Genomic DNA, 11,101 nt, shown 5'->3' with positions numbered 1-11,101 from the left:
CTCCTGCAGCTCCTCCTGCAGCTCCTCCTGCCCTCAGCTCCTCCTACAGCTCCTCCTGCAGCTCCTCCTGCAGCTCCTCCTGCAGCTCCTCCTGCAGCTCCTCCTGCAGCTCCTCCTGCGCCTCCACGGCTCACATGCTTTGTGACTTCATCTAAATAATTATCATGGCGTTTAGTTGCACAACTTTTAGCGACTCGTTCATTCGTGGCTGTTTCCAGGTTCTCTGCTCTGTTCATATCAGTCTCCATGTTTGCAGTTCCTGGAGCTCAGCGTGAAGCTCGCCGTCGTTCGCTGCTCATGTTTGAACTTGACATTAAGAGACGCAGACGGACGGATCATCCGGGAAATGATGGAGCAAAACCACCTGGACGTCAGACACATTCTGGGTTTATTATGAGTCTCTGCTTATTTAAAAAGCCCAAATGAGAAACTTGAGGTTCAAAAAGGAGCAACCCTCGACTCATTGAATCGGACTTGACAGAAAGTTAAAATAGTTTCTGTTTTTCCACCAACATAATGCGACGCGCATCCATTGTTTATACTGTCGCATAGAAACGGCGCCGAGACGGCAGAGGAAAGAAAATGGTAACAATAATAATAAGCAACTTTCATCTGGATTTGAGAAATCAACACGTTCGATTACTTGTTACTGATAACAGGTCCAAGGCGTCGCTGCCAATAAACCACCAGCAGCTTCACTGGCACAGGTGAGGAAGAGTTGCCTAGCAACCAGGTTGCTCTCTGTGGTTCGGTTCTGATCCGTTCAGAATCTGATCAGCTGAAGAATGGACCAGCTGATCAATAACGGAGTCGGTTTAGCCTCTGATCCTCATCATAATCCCAGTTCTGTTGGCTGGAATCGACCGGACCCGAACAGAACCCAACGACAGTCAGAACCGCGACTGACCTCTGACCCCACACTGGAAATATTTGCATTGGAAGACGACGGCTGCAACCTCGGCCTGCCACAGTAACCAATAAATCAATAAGTGATGGATTTAAAATGAGGTCAATCATTTCTGCTGGAACCACCGAGACCCGGACCGGTTTGGTCCAAACGTTTGGTCGCCTTCAATTTAAGGGAACAAACCATCAGAACCAGCCTGGCAGCATGAAGCCGGGTTTTAGAGTGGCCTAGTCAAAGTCAGGATGTTACTCTGACTGAGATGCCGTCTAATGACCTGCCGCTGGCCGTTGCAGCTCTGAAACCCTCCAAAGTGTCTGAATAACTTCAGCAGGGGGTCAAAGTTCACCAAAGGCTGAAGACTTTTCCCAGCAGGTCAGTTTTTGACTTAATAAATGAAAGTTTTGTTGAATCTGATATTTGTCCGAACATATTGGCTCTTCTGGGTTTTTTCTCTGAGGAAATAAACTCCTGATTATTTGGGGATCCAAACAACAAAACCAGATCAAAAAAACCTGAGAAACTTTTTCAGTTTCTCAGGCCCCGCGTGGGGCCCCGCGTGGGGCCCCGCGTGGGGCCCCCTGCCCCGGTCCCCGAGGAGGCTCGATGGGTCTCACCGCTGGAAGAGGTAGAAAGCTCAGCTGGGCCACATGAGGCGCTTTCTTCCTGGTTCTGGGTGAGACCCTGAACGCAGCAGCGCCGCTGCACCTGCAGCCTGGAGCCGCCGGCCCGCAGGTCTTACCTTTTGCTCCGGTCGGTGTCGGGTCGGTCCGCCGCTCCGCTACCGGGTCATGGTTCCGACGGTGTGAAACAAAGCGGGAGGAAGAGCGGGCTGAGCGGCCGCGGCGGGGCGGTCAGTTCCTCTATCCGCGGCGCGACGAGGAAGTAAAAGTTGACTGGATGAAGCAGCGAGTCCGGAAGAGAGAGAGAGAGAGAGAGAGGACGCTATCTATGCAAAGTAGAGGCGCAGCTTCCAGAAGCCATGATGCGATGGTTCTACTGGGCTCTACTGGTCCCACTGGTTCTGGTTGAAAGTCTCTTTTTGGCCCCATATTGAAGCCGGGACCTGATCGATAAGTTCATCTGTGAAACCGGAAGCGGTGAAAAGTTCGAAACAGATTGACTTTCAGCTTCAAAAGGTTCTGGACCGGACACTTCCGGTTGGGTTCCAGCTGGGCCGTCCAGAACCTGAATGGACCTGCAGCCCACAGCATGATAGTGCCACCTCCATGTCCAGTCCAATCAAGACTTTTCAGAGATATTGATCATTGATAACGAGTTGGATTAAACCCTCTGATGGTTTTTATTCAGATTCTGTTTGATCACAACAGAATTTCTGGCAACACTTTGCTTCATGTCAGAAGCCTCACATGATCCTGTCATGTGATCCTGTCATGTGATCCTGTCATGTGATCCTGTCATGTGATCCTGTCATGTTCATGGGTTAGGGAACATGAAGGAGTTTTTCATTTGCTAAACTGTGAAACTTTTAAAGCAACTTTGCATCAAGTGTCATAATTCACCCATTCAGGACAACAAACGTTCATAAAACCTCCATGTTTATGACAGAGTCATGTCTTATGCTCAGATCAAGTTTTCCCAAATTTATTAATAGTGATCAATAAAGTCTAAGTCTTTAAAAATCCTTTGAGATCTCAATATATAATTTGGTTCTTTTGGATCAACATCTGAACCGGACCAGAACTTTAAAACCTAAAATAACATTTCAAACCTTTGTGACCCGTTTAAACTCAAAGTCCATGAATGGAAATGAAGCTGATGACAGAATTGTTCTCTTGACCTTTGACCTCTGAAGTACAGCTTCAGTTTCTGAAGCAGGGCTGTTGATGGTCTCCATGGAAACTGATCCAGAAGGTTGTCGTGACGATCAAACGGAGATTTGCATGAGAGGAAGAGGAGGAAGAGGAAGAGGAGGAAGAGGAGGCAGCCTGTCAGCCGCTGGCCGCCTGCAGCAGCTCCAGTAGCAGTCTGTGACGCTGGGCTGCAGGAAGGACCCCTGACCGAGCCTCGTTCATCACAATCAGGTGTAACAAAACGCTCCCCGCTGAGCCGGTTCTTGTTTCCGTGACGAGAACCAGAAGAAAACAAATAAAAATCTGAAAGGTGTGGCATTCACCGCCCCTATACTCCGACACCCGGAAATTAACAAGAAGAGCCAAAAAAGCTGAAAAACAAACAAAATTTCCCTCAAACCAGATCATAACTGGGGAAAGATTCATATCACTAATAAAAATCTGAAAAGTGTGGTGTGCATTTTATTTTGCCACTGTTCCCATGATGCCCCTCAATAAAAACCCCTTCAGTCACTTGAGGAAACGAGAAGAGGGCGTTTACTACATCGACACAGCGCTGCGATAATCACAACACACAGGATGAGATTTGAACCACATGCAATGAAAAATCAGCAAAACGTTTCATCAGATCTGAAGTTTGTTTCTTTCTTCATTTAAAGCGTAAAAACCCGTCAGCAGGCGAGGAGCCGACAGGACCGGGTTCAGAACCGGACCGGGTTCAGAACCAGACCGGGTTCAGAACCGGACCGGGTTCAGAACCGGACCGGGTTCAGAACCGGACCGGGTTCAGAACCAGACCGGGTTCAGAACCAGACCACTCAGCAGCAGCTTCAGCTCTTTCTGCTTCAACACATCAAGCGTTGAATCAGGGGCCCAAACATTTTGCCCTGAGGGCCAAAACTGACTGATTTCAAGCAGCCAAATGTCATTGAATTAAAATGCAAACATTTGTGATTATTACATTTTTGTTGTTTTTGCTCAACTAATGTTTTTAATGAAACCTGCTGAAACTGCAAAAACACAAAATCTGACCAAGTATTTCAAGTTTCTAGAGCAAACATCTCAGCAGACATGAAATAAGACAAAACAAACTTACATTGAAAAGTCAGCAGATTATTTGACCCCTAATAGATCATTGACTCAGAACGAGACGCTCTTCCTGCCTCATTTATGGTGCATTCAGACTTTGATGCTACAAACTTTAAATACTTGGTCAGATTTTGGGTTTGACATAAAAAGACCTTCAGACTGTTGGGTTATTAAAAGAAAAACAAATATTTTGCAAATTGTCCGTTTGGAAACTGAAATTGGCCAAAATGTTTACATTTCTTGACTTGTGGTCAGGGGCCAAACAAAATCATTTGAAGGGCCACAAAGGACCCCGCGCCACACTTTGGGCACCTAACCCGGAGGCCTGCAGGGGGCCGAAACTCCAACTGGAACAACAATCTGGGGGTGAGGAAGCAGAATGTAGTGGCACAAGGCCTAGTCAAAGTCTTCCTGCAGCTCATTGAACCCCTTGCTGTGCAGAGTCTTCCCCGTCAGCTCCATCATGGCCTGGACCTCCGGATCCACGTTCAGGATTCTCTTCTTCCCCTCCTCCTCTTCCTCGTCCTGAAGCACCAAGAGACGCTCAACATGGCACCACCACCACAAACCGGTTCAGACTAGTTTAAACCGGTTCAGATTGGTTTAAACCGGTTCAGACTAGTTTAAACCGGTTCAGATTGGTTTAAACCGGTTCAGACCAGTTTAAACCGGTTCAGACTAGTTTAAACCGGTTCAGACCAGTTTAAACCGGTTCAGATCAGTTTAAACCGGTTCAGATCAGTTAAAACGGTTCAGACCAGTTTAAACCGGTTCAGATCAGTTAAAACGGTTCAGACCAGTTTAAACCGGTTCAGAACCTTGGTCCTGTGGTCCCGCTCCGTACCTCGGGCGGTTCCGGCAGTTTCCCTGCGGCCCAGACCTCCACAGCGTCCAGGACGAAATCTTCATCGGCCGACAGCTGCGGGTTTCCGTACGTCGTGCATTTGGGGCGAGCGCGGCTGTGACCGCGGCCGAACTCGCTGTCCAGCCACAGGCCGAAGTAGTTGTGCTGACCCCCCATGCCCTGAGGGGAGGAAGAGACCGTTACCATGGCAACCAGCAGATTGACCTCATACCCTGAAGGGTCACCTGACAGGTAGCCTGGGACTTTAACTGGTTAGTTGACATTAATTCATCACATTGATTTTAACTTGTCCAAAATTTGAACGCAGTTGGTGTCACTTTTGGATCCAAAGTTCTGAGCAGGAACCTTTGTGTTCCTGTGTTTCTGGTACACCCATAAATGTGACGCACCTCAGTGCTAATCATGTCACAGCAGCAAAGACGCTGCTTTTTTAGCCGATTTATCGATTGAACATGCGAGTGCAGCTCCTTCAGTAGCCCCGTTGTTTTCAGCTGCTGCTGTGACTTCCTGTCTGTGAGGTCACAGCGGCGCCGGAGCGTGAAGCGGCTCCGCTCCACTGGGCCCAGTCTCACCAGTCCGTTGGGCATCGTTTGCTGGTGCTGGTTCAGGTACATGAAGTGTTGGTTGTATCCTGTCGCTGTGTAAACCCTCAGCGTGGGGAAGACCGAGAACAGGAAGCATCTGGAGTCACCTGCACACACACACACACACACACACACACACACACCACACACACACACACACACACACCCCCCACACACACACACACACACACACACACACACACACACACACACACACCATCATGCTCCTGTCCACCATATTCAAATCAGCAGAGCCACTTCCTGGCTGTGTGGCTTTCCGCCTCCAGCTGAGCAGAGCCAAAATGGCTGCCGCTGGTCTGCCTTCTTCAAGCAGTCTGGTCCAGGAAGTCCAGCTGGTTACTTCCTGTCTCTGCTCAGCCTCCTCATGTTTCACCAGGAAGATATTTAACATGCACTACCAAAACTATTCATCCCTTCGGTTAATGAATCGTGATCAACTCAATTAGTCTTTGTTAACGAAGGAGAGGACAAAAGGTTACCATGGCAACAGCATTCAGCTTCAGAGGTGACGACAGTCTGGACTGGCCTAGTTAAAGCCCAGATCTGTTCCCAGCGTTTCAGCAGATGAGTCCAGAGGTGCTGATACTAAACACCGACTATGAAAGTTTCTTAACTTATAATTGATTAGTTAAAGCAACATAAAGGTGAAAACTTTTGGTAGATATTGAACGTAGACATAGTTACATTCTTCTATTAGCAGCAGCCATCTTTAAAAGGTGACCTTTAACCCAGCTCTGCTTCTTTGGCTTTTCTTTAGTCTGAACAACACAGAAGCTGCTGGTTGCTGAATGTGACTCATTTTTTCTCTTTCTGTTTTCATTATTCCTCACGGTGAAGCTGAGGTCAGTAGGTCAGGAGCCTGGCCACCAGGGGGCACACTGCAACCGATTCATCATTTCCCAATGAATCGAGAAATGATGAACGTCATGACTGATGGTCATCAGGACAACCATCAGCATTGAGATCAAGTAGTGGTCGGTTCCAGGAAACGATTCGTTTGTCCCTGCTGCTGCTGAGGAAACGGAGTGAAGAGGAATGATGGTGACTGCACTGCTAGCAGGACCTAAATCGGACCCAAACCGGATCTGCCTCCGGTTGGACCAGCTGAAGTCCAATTTGTCCTGCTGGTCCCAACACCAAGGCCGGTTCTGACCCAGTGAGCCTCCTACCCTGAAACTGGGGCTTGATCTCCCAGGCGGTGGACGCGTAGCCTCCGAACACGTGGCCCCGGTCGTCCCGCAGCAGCAGCAACGTGGGGCCGTGGTGCTGCAGAGCGGCGGCCATCTTGGTGAAGCTCTCCCCGTGCAGCTGCGTGGAGAAGACCAGCCTCCAGGGGGCGCTGCAGCCGTCTGGGAGCTGGGGAGAGACGGACACGCTGGGGAAGGCTCGGCCCGGTTCCGACTGCAGAGCAGAACCACAACCAGAACCAGCAGGTTGATCCAGCAGCACATCTTTGGTCTGTTCTTTAGTGATTGATGAACCAGGTGATGTAGAACTAGATGGTGTAGAACTAGATGGTGTAGAACTAGATAATGTAGAACTAGATGGTGTAGAACTAGATAATGTAGAACTAGATAATGTAGAACTAGATAATGTAGAACTAGATAATGTAGAACTAGATGGTGTAGAACTAGATAATGTAGAACTAGATGGTGTAGAACTAGATGATGTAGAACTAGACGGTGTAGAACAGGAAGGTGTAGAACTAGACAATGTAGAACTAGATAATGTAGAACTAGATAATGTAGAACTAGATAATGTAGAACTAGATGGTGTAGAACTAGATGATGTAGAACTAGATGATGTAGAACTAGATGGTGTAGAACTAGATAATGTAGAACTAGATGGTGTAGAACTAGATGATGTAGAACTAGATGGTGTAGAACTAGATAATGTAGAACTAGATAATGTAGAACTAGATGGTGTAGAACTAGATGATGTAGAACTAGATGGTGTAGAACTAGATGATGTAGAACTAGATGGTGTAGAACTAGATGATGTAGAACTAGATAATGTAGAACTAGATGGTGTAGAACTAGATAATGTAGAACTAGATGGTGTAGAACTAGATGATGTAGAACTAGATGGTGTAGAACTAGATAATGTAGAACTAGATGGTGTAGAACTAGATGATGTAGAACTAGATGGTGTAGAACTAGATAATGTAGAACTAGATGGTGTAGAACTAGATGATGTAGAACTAGATGGTGTAGAACTAGATAATGTAGAACTAGATGATGTAGAACTAGACGGTGTAGAACAGGAAGGTGTAGAACTAGACAATGTAGAACTAGATAATGTAGAACTAGATGGTGTAGAACTAGATGATGTAGAACTAGATAATGTAGAACTAGATAATGTAGAACTAGATGGTGTAGAACTAGATGATGTAGAACTAGATGGTGTAGAACTAGATAATGCAGAACTAGATGGTGTAGAACTAGATAATGCAGAACTAGATGATGTAGAACTAGACGGTGTAGAACAGGAAGGTGTAGAACTAGACAATGTAGAACTAGATAATGTAGAACTAGATGGTGAAGAACTAGATGGTGTAGAACTAGATGATGTAGAACTAGATGGTGTAGAACTAGATAATGCAGAACTAGATGGTGTAGAACTAGATAATGTAGAACTAGATGGTGTAGAACAGGAAGGTATAGAATTAGATAATGTAGAACTAGATAATGTAGAACTAGATAATGTAGAACTAGATAATGTAGAACTAGATGATGTAGAACTAGATAATGTAGAACTAGATGATGTAGAACTAGATAATGTAGAACTAGATGATGTAGAACTAGATAATGTAGAACTAGATAATGTAGAACTAGATGATGTAGAACTAGATGGTGTAGAACTAGATAATGTAGAACTAGACAATGTAGAACTAGATGATGTAGAACTAGATAATGTAGAACTAGATAATGTAGAACTAGATGATGTAGAACTAGATAATGTAGAACTAGATAATGTAGAACTAGATGATGTAGAACTGGATGATGTAGAACTAGATCGTGTAGAACTAGATGATGTAGAACTAGACAATGTAGAATAGATAATGTAGAACTAGATGGTGTAGAACTAGATGATGTAGAACTAGATGATGTAGAACTAGAAAATGTAGAACTAGATGATGTAAAACTGGATGGTGTAGAACTAGATGATGTAGAACTAGATGATGTAGAACTAGAAAATGTAGAACTAGATGATGTAAAACTGGATGGTGTAGAACTAGATGATGTAGAACTAGATAATGTAGAACCATTCAGTGTCTCTATCTTCCTGCTGCAGGAATCAAAGTTTCTCTGACCTGAGACTTTAGTCTCTGGTCCCGGTTCTGGTTCTGGTCCTTGTCTTTGTTCTGCTCTTGGTCCCGGTTCTGGTTCTGACTCACCTGTGGAGCCAGGAACATGAGCGTGGGGACGTCCAGCAGGACGGTCAGGTGGGTCCAGTCCGTGTCCCGGCACGGCGGCAGCAGCGCCGGCGCCGTGCCGCCGCCCAGGGAGACGTCCAGCCCGTCGGCCACCAGAACCTCCAGGTACTGGGAGACCTGGGCGACCCGGAAGACCCAGTCCTCCAGACAGGACAGGTCACAGGTCGCCGGGTCTGAGGACAGAAAAGGGTGGGGTCAGAGAGAAAGAGGCGGGGTCAGACACAAAGGGGGCGTGGCCTTGGAGCGGGAGCTTACCCGAAGGTCTGAGGTCAGAGGTCATCTGCTCGGCCAGCAGCTTGACCCCCAGCGCCGTGTCGCCCATCTGCTGCGGCCTCCAGCCCTGCAGGCGCCCCCTGCTGGTCAGGATGTGAACTACAGCAGTGATCAGGTCCTCCAGGAACTACGGAGCACAGCCGTGAGCCTCCACCCGACATCACTTCCTGCCCTCCTCCCCTTCCTACTCACCGCCGCCACCTGCTGGCAGCTGACCGCCCGTGGCCGCCCCGCTGCATTGTGGGACATGGCCATGACCAGCGGCGCTCGCTCCTCCGCCGTCCCCCGCAGGATGTCTGCCAGGAAGACCGTCAGCTGCTCTCGACTCGGCCCCTGGGAAGCGCCGGCCCGGCCCGGTTCCGCCCGGCCCGGTTCCGCCCGGCCCGGTTCCGCCCGGCCCGCCTCGATGCTGCACAGGCCCCAGAATATCCTGGTCACCATGGCGACGGGGACCAGGGTCCCCAGGAAGGCCTGCAGGACAAGAGGAGACGCACTAGCAGAGGGGACAACGCTGGACGGGACTCAGGTTCTTCACCAGAACGGACCGGGTCAGGACCAACAGGACTGGTTCTGTTATCACTGTTTCATTTCATTATTCACTAGATTTATTTCTGCTGGTTTTTGTCATGGATTTGAAGATAATTGTAGAATTTATTCAATGTAGCACAGAAAATAAAACATTTAAATTGATATTCAATAATCAATAATGATTAATCAAAGCCCTCCTCTTCCTCACTGCTTCGTCATCATCTGGATTCTCCTCCAGGTGTCAAACTGACAAACTGATTAAAGGATCATTGAATCTCTATCACAGAATATTCCACAGGCTGACTCCATGACCTCTGACCCCTGCCAGTTGGTAATTTATGAACTATCAGCGAAGCGTTGAGGTTGTTTATTTTAATCGGCTTCATCTGATTGGCTGAGCAGCCGTCTAATTCAGGATGATAAATGAATTAAGGAGGAAACTTTCAAATAAACTTTGTGACGTAATCAATGAAATCAGATCCATTGATGATCAAAGGTCTCCAGCAGAACGAAGGTTTTCCATTTCTGTCCACCAGGGGGCGTCCTCCAGTGATGGTGACGTTTAATATTAATGAAATCCATTAGGATTATTATTGTTTGTGCAGCAGCTGCAGCATTCTGGTGGACCCAGGTCAAAGGTCACCTTCATGAACCTTCTGGGCTCTTTCGGTCCAGTTCAAAGTTCCTCCGGCCCCAGTGGCGGACCCAAGAACAGTTAGTGGAAGGACGACCTTCAGCCTCCTCTGACCTGCAGCGCCTCCAGCCGGAGCGTCTTCCCCGGGTCGCCGGCCTGCAGACGCTCGAACACGCCGTGGATCACGGACCGCTCCTCTGGACGGAACCGGGCCATCCGCTTCTCCACCATCACGCTGTCGCTGTTACCCATGATGCTCTGCAGGACCGCAACCAGACAACATTCATTTGAGAACAAACATTTCAGTCTGCTTGGTGAAACATCAGCTGGATCACGTGACCAGAGAACCCCCCCCCGCCCCCCCATCTTTTCACCCCCCGCCCCCCTTTCTCCATCCCCGCCGCTCTCTGGGTCACATGACTCCGCCTGACTTCCGGTTTACCAGCCGCTCTTTTCCGTCCCAGGTGGCCGGACACCTTCTACCTGCCGCGGCTGCCTGAGTGACGTCACAGCCAGATGATCAATGACTGTCATCGGATGAGCATTTCCACCTGAGCAACCCGCACAGACCTGCAGCTACGTGGGGAAGGTCAGACTCGCCACGCACCGCCACGCAGAGCGAGTCCCGAACCGCAGATCCGCAGCGGCTCAGCCTTGGATGGAGGGGGGCAGCAGCCAATCACATCGCTCCACTTCCCGCTCGCCGGGCTCTGATTGGGCGCTGGGGGCGGGGCGCAGCAGGGCTGCGTTCAGGAGCAGAATCAGGTCGGTTCGGTTCCGATGTTGCTGAAACTGGGTCAGCTCCTGTTTCTGGATCAGAAAGCAGCTTGAAGGATGAAAAGGTTTGATTGTTAAAAATCTTTATTTGATTTTCTTTTTTGATTATTTTGAAAACATGAATCTGCAGATATTCAGCTCATGCCGCCGTGCAGTTCCACGAACGGCCAGCAGAT

General features: G+C 48.3%; 2 protein-coding genes across 6 annotated transcripts in view; both read right to left on the bottom strand.

The window, feature by feature from the left end:
- Positions 1-2,234, bottom strand: part of plcg2 (phospholipase C, gamma 2) — a 40,866-nt gene extending 38,632 nt beyond the window's left edge. For both annotated transcript variants that reach the window (XM_055029762.1, XM_055029770.1), the window contains exon 1: positions 1,647-2,234. The gene's annotated coding sequence lies outside the window, so the exon portion shown is untranslated. The remainder of the gene's footprint in view (positions 1-1,646) is intronic.
- A 926-nt stretch (positions 2,235-3,160) lies between these two features.
- meak7 (MTOR associated protein, eak-7 homolog) lies at positions 3,161-10,802 on the bottom strand. Of its 4 annotated transcripts, none has more exons than XM_055029981.1 (9): positions 10,719-10,802; positions 10,263-10,406; positions 9,179-9,457; positions 8,969-9,113; positions 8,675-8,886; positions 6,447-6,678; positions 5,245-5,363; positions 4,652-4,831; positions 3,161-4,332 (listed from the first exon to the last, which is right to left on the bottom strand). In XM_055029981.1, the coding sequence occupies exons 2-9, from the start codon at positions 10,398-10,400 to the stop codon at positions 4,204-4,206; spliced, it is 1,434 nt and encodes a 477-aa protein (XP_054885956.1). In that variant the 5' UTR covers positions 10,401-10,406; positions 10,719-10,802; the 3' UTR covers positions 3,161-4,203. The 4 variants fall into 4 exon arrangements, with proteins under 4 accessions (XP_054885956.1, XP_054885929.1, XP_054885948.1 ...); XM_055029954.1 differs by having other exon boundaries at positions 10,632-10,800; XM_055029973.1 differs by having other exon boundaries at positions 10,591-10,799.
- Between the last annotated feature and the right edge of the window lie 299 nt (positions 10,803-11,101).

The sequence above is a fragment of the Poeciliopsis prolifica genome, unplaced genomic scaffold (assembly GCF_027474105.1).
Source record: "Poeciliopsis prolifica strain line A6 unplaced genomic scaffold, Auburn_PproV2 SCAFFOLD001, whole genome shotgun sequence".
Classification (NCBI taxonomy): Eukaryota; Metazoa; Chordata; class Actinopteri; order Cyprinodontiformes; family Poeciliidae; genus Poeciliopsis; species Poeciliopsis prolifica.
Note: the sequence above shows the minus strand (reverse complement) of the source record. Positions and strands in the feature narration are given on the sequence as shown.

What these genes read in the sequence shown, in the direction of transcription:
- meak7 (XM_055029954.1), bottom strand. Translation starts at nt 10,682, where the DNA reads ATGACAGTCATTGATCATCTGGCTGTGACGTCACTCAGGCAGCCGCGG. An exon ending in GCTGCCAGCAGGTGGCGGCG is followed by an intron (nt 9,114 to 9,178) that starts GTGAGTAGGAAG and finishes TGTGCTCCGTAG; the next exon opens with TTCCTGGAGGACCTGATCAC. An exon ending in TCATGTTCCTGGCTCCACAG is followed by an intron (nt 6,679 to 8,674) that starts GTGAGTCAGAAC and finishes TCTGCTCTGCAG; the next exon opens with TCGGAACCGGGCCGAGCCTT.